At 44.6% G+C, this 18,536-nt stretch overlaps 1 protein-coding gene across 3 annotated transcripts; it reads left to right on the forward strand.

Annotated features, from left to right (window-relative positions):
• The first annotated feature begins 396 nt into the window (after positions 1-396).
• LOC102561902 (zinc finger protein RFP) lies at positions 397-15,112 on the forward strand. 3 transcript variants are annotated; one of them, XM_019480127.2, is made up of 8 exons: positions 397-479; positions 4,579-5,112; positions 6,143-6,238; positions 7,896-8,126; positions 8,345-8,367; positions 8,966-9,084; positions 10,951-11,010; positions 13,351-15,112. In XM_019480127.2, the coding sequence occupies exons 2-8, from the start codon at positions 4,699-4,701 to the stop codon at positions 13,869-13,871; spliced, it is 1,464 nt and encodes a 487-aa protein (XP_019335672.2). In that variant the 5' UTR covers positions 397-479; positions 4,579-4,698; the 3' UTR covers positions 13,872-15,112. The 3 variants fall into 3 exon arrangements, with proteins under 3 accessions (XP_019335672.2, XP_059576302.1, XP_059576303.1); XM_059720319.1 differs by lacking the exon at positions 397-479 and adding an exon at positions 3,421-3,971; XM_059720320.1 differs by lacking the exon at positions 397-479 and adding an exon at positions 3,421-3,905.
• Positions 15,113-18,536: the final 3,424 nt, after the last annotated feature.

Below are 18,536 nucleotides of genomic sequence, written 5' to 3' on the forward strand. Positions count from 1 at the left end.
GAAAAAACTTTGCAGCAAGATTGTACTTGTGTTTGCAGCAGTGACAGCCTGGTCTGGAGCAGGGGCAGAGCCACGATCCCCTTCTTGCACACCCCTGCACAGACCATGCAGGCTAAAGATCATGGCTCTGCTCTGGTTCTGGAGCAATCTACCCCCATTGCAAGATCCCAGCAGTTCTTGAGCAGCTCCCTGCTCTGCTTTGCTGTGCACCCTGCCAGCATGGCTGAGGCTGGTCTCCATGGCAACTCCAGCCTTGAGCTTTCACAGCAGATGCAGCTGGGGTCTCCATGGAGACTGGCCCCAGCCATGCGGGCAGGGGCTGCTGGGAAATGGAGTCTGGCTGCCGGCTGGATCAGCCATTTTGCCCACCCCTGGTTTATATCAATCCTGATTCAGTGAGGGTATCACAGTTGGATATGATGGACCTGGCAGAGTTACCTTGTTTTTAGATCTTTGGGAGAATACAGAAAGTTTCTGGGGTGAGAGAGTGGGGGATAAATAAATAAGTTTTTTTCCTGGAGCTGGCATGGGAAGGCTTTGATGATATGTTTCAGTTCCCGAGTGAATTCTGGTGTGGGGTCCTCCCCAAGTTCTTTATGGTATTTTGTGTTAGAAAGTTGTCTGTTGGTTTCACTGATATAATCATGATGGCTGAGGATGACTTTGTCTGTTGGTTTGATTACCATTTTGTTGTTGGATCTTAGGGAATCTGAGACAGCTTTTTTCTATAAGGTGGAGAGGTTGTCGTAGTCCTGGCTTTTGTTGAGAATGTTGCCGTTGCTTTCTTCTTGAAACAGTCCATGTAGTAGTCCAATGTGTGGTTATATCCGCTAGGAGGTGTTCGGGTAGCTTGCTAGATTTAGATTTAGTTGAACCTGCTTGAGTGATGAATTACAGTATTATTTGAACTTTTCTTTTGCATTTTTGTATCTGCATTGTCAGCTATAGCCTTGGGCTCACTTCCACATGATGTTCTTGTGCTATCAGTGTGAGAAAGCAGCTTATGTTCTAGCATTATCAACATAGGCCTGTAGAATGTGGGCCTTGTTGCTAACTTAAATGAACTGAATTTGGCATATACCAACTCAGTCCATGGGATATGTTGATCAGATATGTTAATGAAAGGTGATAAAAGTTCCTAGGAGCAACTTTTTTTTTTTTTTTTCTCACCCCTAACAATTTCATTCCTACCCCTCAGCCACTCCATCAGCTAAAATGCTCAGGAATCAAATAGTTAATGTTAGAGACAAGGAATACTTGTGGGTAGTATATTTTATTGGACTGACTACTGGTTGGGATATCACAGTAGCTTTCTGATATCACTGTGATAAACATGTAGCATGTTGTAATTTTTAGCTAAAACCTAAATATTTTGATATTTATTTGAAATGAAATAAAGCTTTTCATTTCCAAACACCCACTTCCATTGTGCTAGGAACTTTGCCTGTCAACAAAACACCTGAGTGCCTTGGAATGATGAGATCCCAGCTCTCTTCTTCCTTCCCTCTCTTTCTCTCTAGGCATAGCTTTCTGCACCTGAATGTTATTAGTTAAGCTTGAGCTAGGTTTCCTCAGATACAATATTACCCTGGTTCAGTTGAGTAGTTGTTTTTGTTTGTTTTCCTTGCATGGCTATTACTGCTAGTACCAACATAAATGTCATATACTTAGCAATAAATAAAGAATTCCCCTTCCCCACTTGCTCTGCAGCACTGTAGTCCGCAGGTTTGTCATTGCCCTGAAATAGAATAGTTTTCTGAAAGCATACTGTTAGGTTTACAATAATTTGGATTTTTAAGAAGTATTAGCTTTACAGCTGAATACAAGGCATGACCTGTCGCCTAGTAATGCAGCTGACCACAAGGCAGAATGATAGCTAGGCCTTTGCTTGTGTCAAGTAATCATTTTAACTGCAACAAGCATTTTCTGAGTTAAAAAGTGAATCTGTGTCTGTGTGCTAAAAAAAAACCAGCTACAGCTAGAAGTAAGATAAGACAGAGAAACCATTGTTTGAGCTTACTGGTTGTGTCCTTGAGAAGTATCTTCTACTGTGTAAGGTTTTACTAACATAATGTTACTGTTACTTAACTTTTAGCTTTTAAAAAGTGCTAGTTCAGCTTAATAGAAATATGCTGTTACAAAGATTTGTAGAGCACCGCCCCGAGTATTGCTTTTTGTTAACCATATAGTCTTGCTTTGTTGTAAGAAGTATAAAAGATCGCCTCACCCTTGAGGGGGGGCCATTTTGCCTTTTGCTGGCTTTATGGTCTTTGCTCGAACAAATAAACAGCTGTCTTTCTTTACCCGTGTTGTCTGTCAATCAAATTACAGCTAGACAACAGACCTTAGGGAGGTTTCTCCCACCACAGCACCACTTCTTTAACCTAAGCAATGGTTCTTTTACCTAAGCCAAAGATCCCTGTAATGCCCAAAAATACTGTGGGGGTCTGCTCGTCAAGAAGCTACCACTACTAGGACAGTTAAGCAAAAGATTGGGATGTGGTGAGTTTGAGAGACACAAGGGGATCAGCCTATATAGGCTGATTTGACCCAGTTTGGCTCAGATGTGCCCTAATGAACTGAGTGCTGGCTCATGAGGGTATTAACTGGACACCTAGCCTGATTTAGAGGTATTTCATTAATCTGTGTGCTTCTGTCTGACTGCATTTTTATTGTTGCCCTAACTGAATCCACGGCATATAAGGGTGTAAGCCTGTACGTGTTGATTAATAGAGCACATCTGAGCCGGCTGGGTCAATGTGTGTGTGTAGGTGTTTGATTGATTTGGTGGCTGGAGGAACCCAGCTCCATTGAAACTGAGTCCTGCAAAATAGCTCCATTGAGAGTGAGAACTTGCAGAAGGGAGAGATACAGCTCCATATAGAAACACAAGTAACTCAAGTAGCACATTGCCAGAATTAGAGACCCCAGAGACATATAAATGAGCACACCCCAAAGTGATGGGCAAATCTGGTAACTCCCCACTCCGCTTCTTGGAGCTAAACCTGGAGTGAGAGAAGGGCTGGGAGGCTAAGCAGGTGCATGCAGCCAGATAAGTAGGGTTGTAGGGGGAGGTCCCAGCCATCCTGGGGCTTTAAAAGGGACTGCAGGCTGCTCTGGGGTGGATGTTGTTAGAACGTGTCTTTTGGTGATTGCATTTTGTGCAATGTATGCCTGCTGTAGGGAAGGAGATTATGAATGGTTAAAGACAGCTGTGTTTCCCCCCCCCCCCCCCCAGCTTGTTTGAGAGAGGGAGGCATAGTGTGGAAGGGGCAATAAGCGGGGGCATGTATGAGCAGGGATGGGAGAGGACCTGAGTAGTGGAGGGGAGTTGTATTTCCTTCAGAGGTATTGAATGTGGATTGGGAAGCTGAGGGGAGGGGGTGGTGCTTTGCCAGGCCAGAAGCAAAGGGGTGAGTGTTGTGGGATAGATTGCTTTTGAACTTTTTCAATTGCTTTGGAAACTTTTTGGGGTGGGAAAGTTGTTTTTAATGTAGAATTTGTTCAGCTTCTGTATTCCCTTTATTCTAAATTGCCCTGAGTTTTTTTTGGGGGGGGCATATCAATTTAACAAGTAAATATCTTTGATACTGCAAAACCAGGTTCTTTGGATAAATGTGATATCTTTTATGAGACCACCTAAATAGCTGGAAACATTTTATCCTGTAAGGCAAAGAGGAATACAAAACTTAAACTCTTGGTTCAGAGGTGATACCTTTTTATTAGACCAACTAGAAAATAGCAAATCTTTCTTTGCAAGCTTTCAGGCACACGCATCCTTCTTCAGGCTGAGAGGCAATTAAAGATGGTACAAGTCCCCTTAGGTAGAAAATAAGCTTCATTTTGCACAGAGGAAGCTGAAGGTGGATGTATGTTCCTCTGGGTCCCTGGGAGTCCCTTTTTGTGTGAGTTGCTCTTTGATGTGCAGATAAGGTAATTTCTCTTCCCTGGTGGTGTCAGGTGGCTGAAAGGTAGGGAGGTGTCAATCTTTCTTTCTTGTTTAGCAATGAAGTTATTAATTCCAAAAACAGCTAAACTCTGGTATCTTCCATGTTTCAGGGATCTGTTTTATAGCTGTGGTATATTGTAAGGCAGTGATCCTCAACCTGGGTGTTGGGGCACTCCAGGGTGCAGTGAGATATAGTGAAGGGTGCCCCAAGAAGTGTGAGAAGATAAGCAGATAAAGGCAGGCTCAGGCTTCTGGTGGGAGGAGATAGGCAGATAAGGACTTTCTTTTCCTAGCTGCTCCATCTGCAAGGTGGTAAGGCCAGTAATAAATTAGATTTGTTTTTGAAACGAGGTGCTGCTCAATTCACAAAATTTATGGAGGGGTGGCTTGAGTCTAAAAAGATTGAGAACCCCTGATGTAAGGTGCGATTATCAAGGCTGGCTGGACATAAACTGGATTATGTCTGGTCTTGGATAACAGAATGTTTTCAGGCTGTATATAGATTATCTGAAGTAATGGCCAGATCTGTTGGGTTTCATTCCCCCATAAGTAGCTGATCAACAATTCCAATTTATCTGTGTCTTCTGTGTGAGACTAGTAAACAGAAACATGACATTTTTTTTCAACAGATCAATTTCAGGGCAGGGAGCTTCACAAGTCAAATGGCAACACCCACTTCCTGCAGCAAAGAGCTGATTCCAGAGCTCTGAGAAACGAAACTTAAGCTGCCACACATCCCCTGAGGAGCCATGGCCGCAGAGAATCCTGTCGAGAGCCTGCAGGATGAGGCATCTTGTTCCATCTGCCTGGATTATTTCAAAGACCCAGTCACTATAGGTTGTGGGCACAATTTCTGTCAAGTCTGCATTGCTCGCTGTTGGGAAGGAACAAATAAAGACGTCTCCTGCCCACAATGCAGAGAGTGCTTTCCACAGAAAATCTTTAAGAAGAACAGGCAGTTGATGAATTTTGTAGAAATAGCTAAAAAACTAAAGGGGCAGGGGAAGAAAGCAGGAACAGAGCATGTACGTGGTGAACATGAAGAACCTTTGAAACTGTTCTGCCAGGAGGATCTAAAATGTATCTGCGTTGTGTGTGACAGGTCCAGGGACCATAGGACTCATTCTGTGATTCCTGTAAAGGAGGCTGCCCAGGCTTATAAGGTAAGAAGTCTCAGGTCTGGCATCACTTCCTAGGCGCAGATGTTTAAAAAGTGGTCCTCTGTCTGGAAATAGCCAACTGCAGTCGCTGACTTTTTGTATTGTTGCTGCTATTGTAACAAAAATGTAAGCAGCTGCTCTTGGCTAATACCTCTTCCCCCCACCCTTTTAAAGTGTTTCTTATCACATTACAGTGCAAGACAGCTTTGTATCTCAGGAATGCTAGCATGTGTAAGAGGGAGACGAGATGTGGATAATTTACCAGTGAAGAACAGACTTGTAGATCAGGAGAAAGAGTCACTGCAGCAGAAGACGAGAGTTGGGACAGGGCAGGCATTTGGTGTGCAGTCCAGAGGCAGCTTCCCTTTATATTCTTGTACTACAGAGTACAGTATTTGAGACACAACTATAAAACTGACATTGGTAGGAGTTCAAGGGTGTCCAGAAAAAAACCCCTTATTTTGCTTTGTTTTTGCAAAGAAAGTCTGATTTGATTTTATTTTTCTTTCTTTAATATGTTCCCTCCTTCTTCCTTTCATCTGTTTTCTAAGTCTTGGTTTGTTTGTTTGTTTGTTTTTTTTTAACCAGTGTTGACGCTCCTAAAAATTGATAAGTATGTGGGGCTGTCTGTTTGCCTACCTTTTTTGTTGGTGTTTTGTTTTGTTTCCTCACTTTCAGTGTTACCATGGGGGGCTGGGGGAAAACTTTTTTTTTTTTTTTTTTTTTTTTTTTTTTAAGGGTGTGGCAAGCAAACAAAAATATGGCCCTCTTTCTGACCTGCTTTCCTGTTGCTTTACCTCCTCTCCCAGGATAAATGAAAAGCTTAGTTTTATTACATCCTGGGCAATCCTAAAGGAGCTAAGATGCAAATGGCATTCCCAGCCCATGAGCAAGTCCATGATTTCAAAATATGTCTTGTTCTTTATTGGGATGAAACCAAGACCTTCCAACCTTTCAACGAGGAAGAGAGAGAAATAACTTGCCCATCCCAGAATAGCAAACACCCACATCATCAATACTGTTCTTCCCTTAGGAAAAAGTCGAAGACAATGTGAAGGCTCTGAAGAAAGAAAGAGAGAAACTCCTGGAATTTAAAGAGTCAGGAGACAGGAAAAATGAAGAATATCTGGTGGGTGCCAGTTATTATTAACCTTCAGGGGGAGTGGGCTTTTCCATTAGGTAAATATGCTGCCTCTCCAGCCCTCAGTTTATTGTGCAGGCTCCCCTCCCACCTTCTGCTTCCCTTCTTTATCAGAGTAAGCTCCATCTTTTGCACTGCCTCTCATCACACCTCCCAAAGTGTACTATATCTTCCCACTATTACCAGCCATGTCCAGAAAAAAACCCTTATTTTGGTTTGTTTTTGCAGAATGTAGCAACATGGTGCTATATGTGCCTGTGTCCATAAACGGACATCTCCATGTCTATGCTGCTGCTCGAAGCTTTGCTGAGGTACGCGAGACTGAACAGCTTCTGATTCTTACTCAGAGAATAGAGCAACACTTTTCATCTCACTTGGCCTCTGTTTTTGCCAAGATCTTTGCAGCAGTAAGAGGCAGTGCTGGAGCGATTTACTGAAAAAGAGAAAGGTACAAATGCAGAGGTAGGGAGAGGAAAAGAGAAGGAGAGAGAAGCTCATATTTAAGAGCAGAGTCTGAGCTGAAGGAAGCTGTGCTCGTCTCCTATCCCCCTCAACTGGTCCTCTTGCCAGTTCTACCTGGGGTGGGAAGTAAAAGCATGCAGCATTCAGGTAGGGTTAAGAGGCTTTAGTTTATCCTATGTCTACCAATTGGAGACTAATAGAAATACCGGAGTCCACTGTAAACTAACCAGGGACCCACCTGACTCAGAATCCCAACATATACCCCTTCTAGCAGCTTGGGAGGTAGGAGATTTATATTGTCCCACCAAACTGGCTTCCTTATTTTGGGAAAGATTCTTCCACATTCCCCCCCAGTAGCCTTAGACCACTGGTGTGGCAGTGACTAGTGACATTGGCATTGCCCGTTCAAAATGAAGGCCTATCATTTCCGAGTGTGTTCTGCTCACTCCTCTTGGGCATCCAGCAGACATGAACAGGGCTTGGAAAATCTGTGTGCATCTGCCCCTGTGAGGGTTTCTTTAGTGTGGACACTTCCTTCTTTGTGTGACACTGTGTACCTGTCTGACTCCGGTGAAATCCTGACACCATGAAAAACTTCCACTGATGTCAGTACAGATAAGATTTTCACCTTCTATGCCTGAGTGGTTGGGAATATCATGAAAGGCAAATACAACTGCAACAGTTTGCAGGCTGTCTTGCAGTATTTGATAGTTTCTCTCCTGACAACAAGAGCCCTGAGCCTTGCCTCTTGTTACCTTGAATCTATATGATCAAAGATCACTCATGTCACGAGGGTAAGTTGTCAGAGCATTTTTTCACTGATGATCAGGAGGAATGTTCAGCCCTGGTAGTCTTAGTTGTGACATCATGCCTCTTACTGGATGTGTAGGGCCAAATTAGAGATCAAATGGACTATGCATCTACTTTCATAAAAGACCATCATCTGGCCTTTAAGATTTGAGTCCAAAAGAGCAATGGGGAAGAGGATAACCCACCCATCTTTTTTGTGTTAACTGTTTTGCAGGCACTAGAGCAGGGTGGAATAGAATTTCATTTAGGTGCCTGAGTCCACTGTTACCTAACAGTTGGAAATGGATCTGGTCCATCTTGCACTGTGGAGTACTCGGTGATACTTTCCAGGGTTCTAACCTGACCTTTCCCTATTTGTATGTGATGGTGCCAGAAAAAGAAGCAAATGGAGAAGCAGAAGCTTACGTCTGATTTTCAGCAACTGCATCAATTTCTGGAAGAAGAAGAGCAACTTGCCTTGGCCCAGCTTGAAGAGCTGGATAAAGAGATTTTGAAGAGGCAGAAGGAAAATGTTAACAAGCTCTCCAGGAAGATATCGTTTCTAAGCCAGATGATCAGTGAGATGGAAGGGAAGCGCCAGCAGCCAGGGACTGAGTTCCTGCAGGTGAGGCAGTGTTAGAGACACCCCAGAAGCCAACACAAGAAAGGGAGGACTTTTGTATGATTAGGCATGGGGAAAGAATGGAATGTAATTGGAAAAGCTGTCAGGTGCAAATGACCGCTTCCCCCCTGACCCTTCTCCCAAGCAGGAGGGATCCCCAGTGTGTGGCCTCTGGGACTGAGCTGCCTCTGTCTTGTTTTTTTCCTTTCTCTTCCCTCTAGGACATCAGAAGCACACTGAACAGGTATGTAAATCCTCCTCCCATCCTCAAACCTTATTGTCCTGGGAACAGGGCTGAGGATTTGGAATATAACTTTTTAAGGAAGGATTACTGCCAAAAATAACTCTTCTTCCCACCCCTTCCCCCTTGCATCCTGGGTCAGGGGGAGGGAGTGGGAAGTAGCTGCCTGAAGATTTTGACGGGGAAACTTGGGCCTGCCACCTCCTGGTGACTATTCTTCTCAGGTTGGTAATTATGACAAATCTTCCTCCCCGGCAGTTTGCAGATGGGTGTGAAATAAATTGTACATACCAATGGTCTCTATTTCATTGCCTAGTGGATGCATAATGCAGTCTTCCAAAAGCAATTGATCATATTGGCTGTGATGGTAGGTAAGTCAGGTACTGTACTGCTCATGGAAACAACTCTGAAGAAGTAGCTCCAAGTAAAAAATTCAAACATATTGCTGGATGAGACATTGAGGGTAACTCCTTGCACTTTCCCCACCTGTGCTGAAGTCTTCTGTATGAGGAGTCTGCATAAATGCAGTCTCTGTGCCCCCTAGTCTAGTAACTTTTACTAGAGTGAGAATATGGTTTCTAAATAAACTGTTTCTTTCTAGGTGTGAAAAGAAGGGGAAATTTCTTCAGCCAATCATTTATTTTCCTGAGTTGGAAAAGAACCTCAACTCCTTTTGTCAGCAAAGGACTGCAGTAAAGAAGACTCTTAGGATATTCAAAGGTACCAAGGAGAGAGAACTGGGGTGGCTTTGGGCATGCCTCCACCACTTCCCTGTTGTGTCTGGGGGCACTACCAAAGAGCATGGTACACCGAGTAGGAGTGACAGGGTGGGACAAATTTGCAAAAAATGTGTGGTGCCTTAGTGTATCCATAAGTGTATGCCCAAGACTGTCTGACAAGGGCACAGGGACATGCACACAGGACCACACCAGGCTGGCTGCAGTGCCTCATTTTCTGAGACTTGGTTCATGCTAAACTTGGGTGGTTGCATGAGGCCTGCTCTTCACCAGCAGTCCTGGTCTTCGCACAGGGGGCAGTGTAGACAAGCCATCCCTGGCTCTGGCATTAGAAGGGCTCAAGCCAGTTAGTTCATTATTGGCTGCTACATGCTAATCCCCATGGGGTGAGGCAGAAGGGAATGGAGCATGGAACCCAGGTCTTTTACTTCCTGGGCAAGTGCTTTAACCACTAAGCTACTGGTCCGCAACCTGTCATCTAATATCCACTGCTTTTCCTCATTTGCCTACACTGAACACCTGCTATCATGGCTTTTTTTTTTACCTTGCTACAATTTAGGGGCTTACCTGGGCTTAAGCACATAGCCAGGCAAGTATACCTGAGCATTATCTGTGTAAAAAGCCCTATTGAGCATGCTCAGTAGCTGTTTTTATGGTTGTATGTCCATCCTACATCCATAGAACTGAATTGCAAACTGCTCCCAAGTGCCAAAAACAGCACTTACATGGCTGTGTAACTGTCATTAGGGCCCATAAGTGAAATAGGATCTCACCACTAGTGTTTCCATGCCCAAGCCCCTCTTTGCGATCTGCCCCTTGGTTTCCATGCCTTCATAACTGGGATGTTAAGTATAATAAAATCCCTGTTATCCAGCACTCTACTAACTGGAATTGCTGGCCAGCTGGATGCAGGGCGGGGAAAGCTTGCACGCGGTGGCTGCAACTGCCACCTACCACCCTGTGAGGTTGTTGCTCAGTGTATGGCTGCTGCTAGCCCCCCCACCCTGCTCCACATTCAGCTGCCGCCACTCTCTCCTCCTCCGCCCTCCATGCTCCACATCTGGATGGAAACCCACACTCCTCAGGTAACCAACATTTTTAGATATCTGGCACCCCTCATTCCCCACACATGCCAGATAACAGGGATTTTACTGTATCCTAAGGACTAGTCATTCTGTTTAGTGGCTATGGTGAAAATGGCTGGAGATACTTTGAAATGGAGGCACAACATGCTGTTTTTTTGCCCTTGTGCCCGGACTAGGCAACATGCAGGAGCAGCAGTGTAGGCAATGTGTCCATGGAGTGCAAGGTGTTCTGGGAATTGTCGTTCTCTCAAGTGGTAATGGAGTTGCTGCAGCTGGAAAGGGAACTTTCACCCCATGTTGGGAAAGCAGAAAAATTGGCTGCATGCAGCATAAAAATTAGAGCAACTTCTTTTGCCACTACCCCACCCCAGTATTAGCACCCCAGTATTGGCAGTCTCCACTGTCACTCTGGAAAACTGATTCCCAAAACACTTGTGCTCCATGATACATTGCCTGCACTGCTACAGTGCATAGCCTGGAAGTGCGAGTGGAGCCAGGAAGGGAAGGGTGAGGTGCCCCTCCCCCTTAAGCCATGCCCAGGGCACATACCCCACTCACTCACCCCAGTTTATACTACTGCTTTGAAATGTGATTTAGAAATAGAAATGTTATGAACAATTTTTATTTCAAAGACCCCTGGGTATTCCTTCCTCTCTCATTTTAAAATGTACTGACCTGAAGTAATAAAAGGATATTGCCTCATTCTTTATGAATTTCCCTCTCTTTTCCTCGTTTTTTTTTTTTTTTTTCTTCTTCTTCCCCAGATTCCTTGTCAATTGAACTGTTGAAAGAAAGGAGTAAACCTCTTAGACCAGATAAGAAAGGTAAATTTTTCATGTGGCTGCTTGTCCTGGGGAAATTCTCATACAGTTTGTTACATTAGAAAACCTGTCCATGTTTAATTGGTTACCATAGGATGTTTTAGCTCTTTTAAAAATGACTACATTGGCTGACAAGGTGTTAACATCCAGTTAATTAAGATTGTGCTGTTAGTTCATTTCTTTTGACCACTCCTCTCTTCTCTTCTCTATGATTAACTACAAATATTGATGCATTTAAACATAGTAATCTGCATCCATGCTTGGAACAGTTATGCTCCATAACTATTGGATCCTAGCTAACATATTAGTGTTTTAATAGGGGGAAAATGGTGTTTGGTCAAAAAAAATATGAAAACCAGTTTTTCAAATATTTTTTTTATTAAAACAAATTGGGAAAAGTTAGGCCAGATTCTTGCCTTTCTTCCTCTTCAACCCCAAAATATGGGAATGTACATATAACTTTTCCCCATTTGGATACTCCAGAGTTGTTGAAGAGTGGAAAAAGGGAGAGAAAGCAGAAGGAAGATAATTTTCATTTCAGAAAAGTTATATACTACAACAAAATATCAGGGAAAGGGTGCATGGCTTTTGTTAATTTATCTGTTTCAAGTGAGAAGAGGGGAAACATTGACAAAGAATAAAAGAAATTAAGGGAAAAAACACTATCTTGCTGCCTCTTCTGTCCCACCCAAAAAGAAATAGGGATGATAATTTGGAATGCTAATAACTGAGAATATAAATTTGTATGACTCTTTTTTAAATCCCATATATTTCCAGTGGGGGGGGGGGAAGATTCCCCCCCCCCCCAGAACTGTTACCTTCCCCCCCCACTTTTTTTTTTCTTCTCTTTTTTCTGTTTTCTTCTTGCTTAAAGAAAAATAAATAATTTTGAGGAGAAATTTCCCCCCACTGGAAATGTATGGGACTAAAAAAGAGTGGTGGGAAGAGGGGGGATAAGAGGCAGGCATGTGTTTCATGTAGCTTTTAAAAAAAACTGCTTGTTTTTGGGGAGGCATTCCCCTTTTAAATGCCCCCTTCCCCCCCATGTAACAGAAAAGATCTACTGGTTTTAATTAACACATTTTTCTAACGTAATATATTTTCCTAGTTTAAACAAGCTTTAAATTGGAACCAACATTTTTCTGTGTGCGCCTGTGTTACCTAGAGCTATTGTAAGCTGAAGCCACCAACGCGTTTTTTCTGAGACCACCTCTAATGCTCAATTCACACATACACAGAATGACAACCTGAGAAATTATTGTCACCAACCAGGACCCAGATGCTCTTTAATTGTCCACAAAGCTTTCATTTGTCAGTCTTATTGAACCTTTTTAATGTGAATTTTTCACTCTCAGACAGTTCTCTTCTCCATGATCACTGTCTGACCACTCCCTTTCTTCTTTACCGTTGGTAGGGATGGGGGTCTATTCTTTCCATTTTTGGGCCCTGAAGAAGCTCTCTTTAGGCACATATCACCATATGGCGATATTGGTACGGCGTTGTGCTTTAGTACTTCCTTTTGGAGGTACTCAATCATGGCCTAGTGGTAGCTGTTACTGTGCCATGTGGGCGGCGCATGCTTAGATCTTGCAGCTACGTTCCTACATCACTGTTGGGCGATGTGTAGACGTGCCCTCTCAAGCCATGAAACCCAATTCTATTCTCGAAGAGCTACCCCCTGGTTTTCACTTTCTGGGCTTGGATAAGTCTCCCTAGTCTAGCTGGGGCACAGTATCTTTCCTGTAGGGACTGAGGTCTAGTGATCTCTCTTCTCCAGTTCTGCTTTCTTTCCTGATTTGTGTGCTCCTGCATTCATGCTCTGCTTCTGGGGGTAAGACAGTCCTACCAAGCAGCAATGAGAACACAGGGGCATTTTTACATAAGTGCCAGGAGCTTTGAAAAGTGCCCAGTGCTGCATCGCTTACAGTTAGTTGTCTAAGTGGCAAAATGTGAGTCGGCGCTGAGAAAATGGCGGTGGCGTGCTTTTTAATTAAAACGAATAGAAGTTGTTTTAGTTCAAAAGTGCATCACCGCCATTTTCTGTGCGCATTTTGCCACTTACACAATTGCACACGGTGCGATAAAGTTTGCATCGGCTGACATGCGGAGCAGACTCGGATCTCCAGGGTGTCACAGGACAAAAGGTATAAATGCCTGTCACGCCTAGGATAAGAAAGTGCTTACAGTGACATCCCTACCCAGCCACAGCAAGGGGAGAGTTCCCCGGGACTGAGCCCTACAGGGATGCTGTGGGGAGTGAGGAATGAACCCAGCCTTCACAAGGGCTAAGGCCCTCTCCTAACACTCTGCTGTTCTCTTTCTCTCTCTCTTTTCCTATTGCAGTAAACATGACTTTGGATCCAGATACAGCAAACCCCCACCTTACATTTTCTACAGATCACAAAAGTGTAATATGGGAGCGTGTGGTGCAAAATCTGCCTGACAAACCCGAGCGATTTGATCCTATTCCCTGTGTGCTTGGCTCTGAGGGTTTCATTTCAGGGAGACATCACTGGGAGGTGGAAATCAGGGGTCACAGGTGCTGGTGGACACTGGGGGTTGCCCTTGAGTCTGTGAGGAGGAAAGCGGGGTTCAACTGTAACCCTGAAGGAGGCATCTGGGCTGTGCAGCGGTGCAAGGGTCAGTACTGGGCTCTCACCTCCCCTGTGACTCCCTTGCTCCTGGACCAGGCCCCCAGGAAGGTCCGGATCTCTCTGGACTACGAAGAGGGGCAAGTGGTTTTCCATGACACTGATAACAATACCCCAATCTTCACATTCAAGTCTGCTTCATTCAACGAAGAGAAAATCTTCCCTGCCTTCTGGCTCTGGGATGCAGGATGCTTGCTTAAATTGTGTCCTTGATACGAAATGTGCACTGGGTTTCACAAGGCCCAGGCATCCTAATCCCAATGCCAGGTTGCCTTCCATGTTGATGGTCTTAACCTCTTAAAATGCCTTGGCTTTCAAAGATGCAGAACACCCCTTAACTACAATTGGACTTGTCTAGACATGGCAGTTCTCAAAGTGAAGTCATTAGTATCTAGTGTCCTAAATCCTAGAGGTCTAACAGATCTCTGGATTTTCATATGCATGGATAGCAGTAAGTGTTCATGGTTGAACAGCAAATCTCAGCACCCTGAGTACTGTTCAGTCTGTTTGCCAGTAGTATCCATGATCCTGAAGGAAGTAGTGTAGGGCTGTAGAGCTTAGCTGGTAGAGAGCATGAGACGGGGAGACTCAGTGGGGAGAGGGTTGTAGTGGACAAATAAGAACTGAACAGTCCTGGAGGAGAATAGGAATAATTAAATTGGAGGGGGGAGAAACCTCAGTAGTCAGCAACAATAGAGGGGGGTCAGAGGTATGGAGCAGTGGGGGGAAGGTTGGGCACCGCTGCATAGATTAAATTACAGAAGGTAGGGGTAAAAAGAGAGAAGTAGGAATTTAAAATCCTGTTGGAATCATTGGGTGTCTACATAGAAAAGTTGCTTCAGTCTCGTTTAAATTGGATATTAAAATTGAGTCAGCAAAACCAGTCCCAAACCCCCAACTCTTGTGTGGACACTCCTCAGTAAGTCTAAAGACAGGCTATTTTGATTTAGCTTTAACCTAATTGATTAGGAAAGTTCAAGGAAAGCTGACCTTACAAGGAGAGAAGAGAATCCTCAAGCTTTTAGCACCAGTTGAACTCCGCTAGTTTTCAGTCCTATTAACAATTAAACTGAGGTGATTCTAAACCCCATACTTAATGAAAATACCATGATTTATTTTGTTCCTCTATTATGGCTATTCTTAAATGTCACACTTAGTTACTGTCAGTAATTTGTATTGGTGTATAAAATTGCTATGCTCAAAGTATCCAGCCTGGGTCTTTCTTTGAAAAGCCCCATGTAAGGTTCTGCTTCTTACTGAAAATGCTGGTTGTGCTAGTTAGTTAGAAATTAGTTTGTACAACTCATGAATAAGGGTTATCCCCCACTTGCAGTATTCCAAAATACTGCCACCATTTAGTAAGCAGAATAGTTGATCCAAATATTACCTTTCGTACCTTTTAGATTCAGTGCCTTTTAATATGTATTTCCTGTTAATAAAGGCTTTAAAATGTACATTTTTTCCTGTTCTCTTTTCTATTCCATATATGACGTCAGGGTAAAAGCAGGTAAAGCTTGAAAACAAAATATGACTTGCAGCAGGATGGATGAGTGATGGTACGATATGAGGACAGGGGAAGTTTCACCCACAGGGATCGTTGATCACTTTTTATTCAGCGAGTTATATGGGTTGAGCATGTGGAGCAGGGCAAGTGTGTGTTATGGGAGTAAGGCTTTGGAGCAGTCTGTTTGTAGAAGGACTGAATGCTCTAGGTCAGGACAAGTGCAAGGACCACTGAACTGTTCCAGTGTAGGACTTCAGCAACTGGGGAAATAACAGGAGGGCTGTTAAGGAGTTCTTTATGGATGGCTTTGTCCATAACTGAGGCAAGAGCCACTCCAAATAGAGGGGACAGACTTGTGCAAAAATCATACTGGCATCAGCTCCTAGCTTATAGGAGGCATCCTTTTTTTTTTTTTTTTTTTTTTCAGGAAACATGAGCACACTGGAGTGATTTTAGATATTATTTTCACAACATGTGGAAGTTTATTTTTATTTCCCCCCCCCACTTGCTATGGTTATTTAAATAGCCATTGCCAGCACCTCTTTCCCACCCGCAGAGTGTATCTTTCCTGCCTAGGGCCAAAGGTATGAGGTGACTCCACCTTAACTAGGCTGAGTGTATAAAAGCTACACTACATGGAGAAGGCAGAGGCCTCCAATGTGCTGATGAAAAGGCCTTCAGCCCTCACTTTGTAGTGAGCATGTTTGTTATTACCCTGAAATAGAATAGTTTTCTGATAGCATACTGTTAGGTTAACAATAATTTGGATTATTAAGAAGTATTAGCTTTGCAGCTGAATACAAGGCATGACCTGTGGCCTAGCAATGCCGCTGACCACAAGGCAGAATGATAGCTAAGCCTTTGCTTGTGTCAAGTAATCATTTTAACTGTGTTAAGCATTTTCTGAGTAAAATCCAGCAAGTGGATCTATGTCTGTGTGCTGTAAAATCAGCTACAGCAAGGAACAAGATAAGACAAAGAAGCCATTGTTCTAAGTACAGTGATCATGTCCTTAAGAAGTATCTACTACTGTGCAAGGTTTTGCTAACATATCAGAATGTTACTGTTACTTAACTTTTAGCTTTTAAAAAGTGCTAGTTCAGCTTAATAGAAATATGCTGTTACAAAGATTTGTAAAGCACCGCCCAAGTATTGCTTTTTGTTAACCCTGTAGTCTTGCCTTATTGTAAAAAGTATAAAAGATTGCCCCACCCTTGAGGGGGGGCCATTTTGCCTTTTGCTGGCTTTATGGTCTTTGCTCAAGCAAATAAATGACTGTCAGTTCTTTACCCGCGTTGTCTGGTCCCTATTGCAGCTAGATAATGAACTTTAGGGAGTTTTCTCCCACCACAACTTCAAATCTTTTGCCTTTTGGCTCTGGGGCCTAACCCCTTCCTCATGGCCTGCTAAGGCACTACTTCCTGGGGCACCTCCAAAAGATGCTGGGCTTGCAGGGACTGAACTAAAGGCTCCCGCATGTGAACAGAAGGCATTTCTTGATTTGTGAAGGGGATTAAGAGGAAGATGGAGAAATAATTTGGGGGGAATTTTTTTCAGAAAAGCTCAGCAGTGAGAGAGCTGGGTAAAGAAGACTGTCTGCAGTTCTGCAGGCAGAAAACCAATTGAAATCTCTTGCAAGGTTCACTCCCTTTATCCCTTGGCCTCTTGAAGGCTGAGACCAAGTGTAGTAGATCAAGTGTAGCATGGAGGATCTATTCTCTACAGAGCGGAGGACCCGTGCGGTCTTCCCCTGCACCACAGCAGCAGGGAAAACGATATCAGGTTTTGGATTGCGGGCATCCGAGGATTCCTGGGAGACCAGGATGTGGCAACCTATGCCGAGATTGCGGGGAAGGCTCCTTCTCCAGGGGGACCCCCCCAACGAAGACCACCTGGTATGGAGATGAGGGCCTATCCAGTTGGCTTCAGAGTAAAAGGGTCAGACAAGAAAGACCAATACCTGCCAAATTGGATGAAGAGGGAGGATTTCAGCTGGTTGATCCTGAGAGAGACGCTCCATGCGAAGGAGGACCTCGTCTACATCTGGAAATGTGAGTCCCCTCCCGATTAGGCGGTGGTTTTCAGGAGTCCTGGGACTAGGCAGAACTTCTGGCAACAGCTGGGGGGAGTGGCTGATGACTAAAGGACTTTGTCCCCAAAGAGGCTCTGGAGACAAAAGCGGGTGAGAATTCAGCTCTGCACATCAGAGGTGAGGGAGCTGGATTTGAGATTCTAGCTCAGCAGGAACTGTGAGGCTGTGGGGGCAATAGAGAAGGAAAAGGATGGGGAAGACCTTTGGACTGGGGCATAGTTTGCTGGGGTCATCCTGAAACAGGACCCAGACAAGGCAGGAGCCATGATTCATCTTCAGGCCTCCCTGACCCTGGGATGCCATAAGGGACAGATCTCCTACTGGGGGAAGCCAAGACTGCCACCAGTGCAGAGAGGAGGGCCATCTCAGGAAGGACTGTAAAATAGAGCTCTGTGCAGTCTGCAGTCAGGCTGGGCACAGCTTGCAGAGCTGCACCAAGGAAAAGTACTGTAATCTGTGTGGGGAAATAGGGGCACCTCTTCAGGAGATGTCTGGGGACACAAGCTTATGCAGCCAGAGAAGCAGGGGAAGATGAGGTGCCGTCCATAGCCCCAGTTTTGGAGCCTCAGGATGCAGCAGGCCCAGAAAGTGAAAACAAAATGGAGCTGGAGGTCCAGAGTCGGGAAGGAGAAGGGGCAGAGGGCACCCCAGAGCCAGGGCCCTCCCCCGTTGACCAAGCAGTGAAAGAGCTTGTAAACTGCTGGAGCAGCTGAGCAAGGACTGCGTCCCAGCCCCATCTCCAGCAGAGGAGCCAGGGAACAAGGAAGAGAGTGAAATGGAGGTGACTGCGGGAGCCTCTGAGAGTCCCTTTCTGTCCCCCTTGGTGTTGGTTTTCTCAAACCAAAAGAAGGAACCCTGGAAATGGACAGGAATGCTGCCTTCGAACAGAGGAGTTTGTGTTATAGATATGGCACTGATAAACCAGATAAGGGCAAAAGAGGGCAGGCCCACCCAGTGGAAATAAATCGGGAGAGAGCCTGTCCTCTGATCACAAGCAGAGCAGGACCGAGAACAGAGTAGGGAACTGGAAACCGAAAGTACAAGTTACCTGCTCCCTGCAGGCAGCCAGCACCATGGGAAGCATTAACATTGCGTCTATGAATGTCAGAAGCCTGGCAGGATGAGGCAAGTGGGACCAGGTGCTGCAAACCCTGGGACAAATAGAGGCAGTGCAGGAATGTGGACTTTCCAGCCAGACAAGCAGGGCTTTGCTCTCCAAATGCTAGCCGCATGGCCCAGGCACATGTGCTGGCTCAGGGGACAATAAAGCTGCTGTGTCTCA

The sequence above is a fragment of the Alligator mississippiensis genome, chromosome 1, assembly GCF_030867095.1.
Source record: "Alligator mississippiensis isolate rAllMis1 chromosome 1, rAllMis1, whole genome shotgun sequence".
Classification (NCBI taxonomy): domain Eukaryota; kingdom Metazoa; phylum Chordata; order Crocodylia; family Alligatoridae; genus Alligator; species Alligator mississippiensis.

Excerpts from the sequence above, each read along its gene's own strand:
- LOC102561902 (XM_019480127.2), top strand. The coding sequence starts at position 4,699 with ATGGCCGCAGAGAATCCTGTCGAGAGCCTGCAGGATGAGGCATCTTGT. Across the intron at positions 5,113-6,142 it reads AGGCTGCCCAGGCTTATAAG|GAAAAAGTCGAAGACAATGT; the intron begins GTAAGAAGTCTC and ends TTCTTCCCTTAG. Across the intron at positions 6,239-7,895 it reads GGAAAAATGAAGAATATCTG|AAAAAGAAGCAAATGGAGAA; the intron begins GTGGGTGCCAGT and ends TGATGGTGCCAG.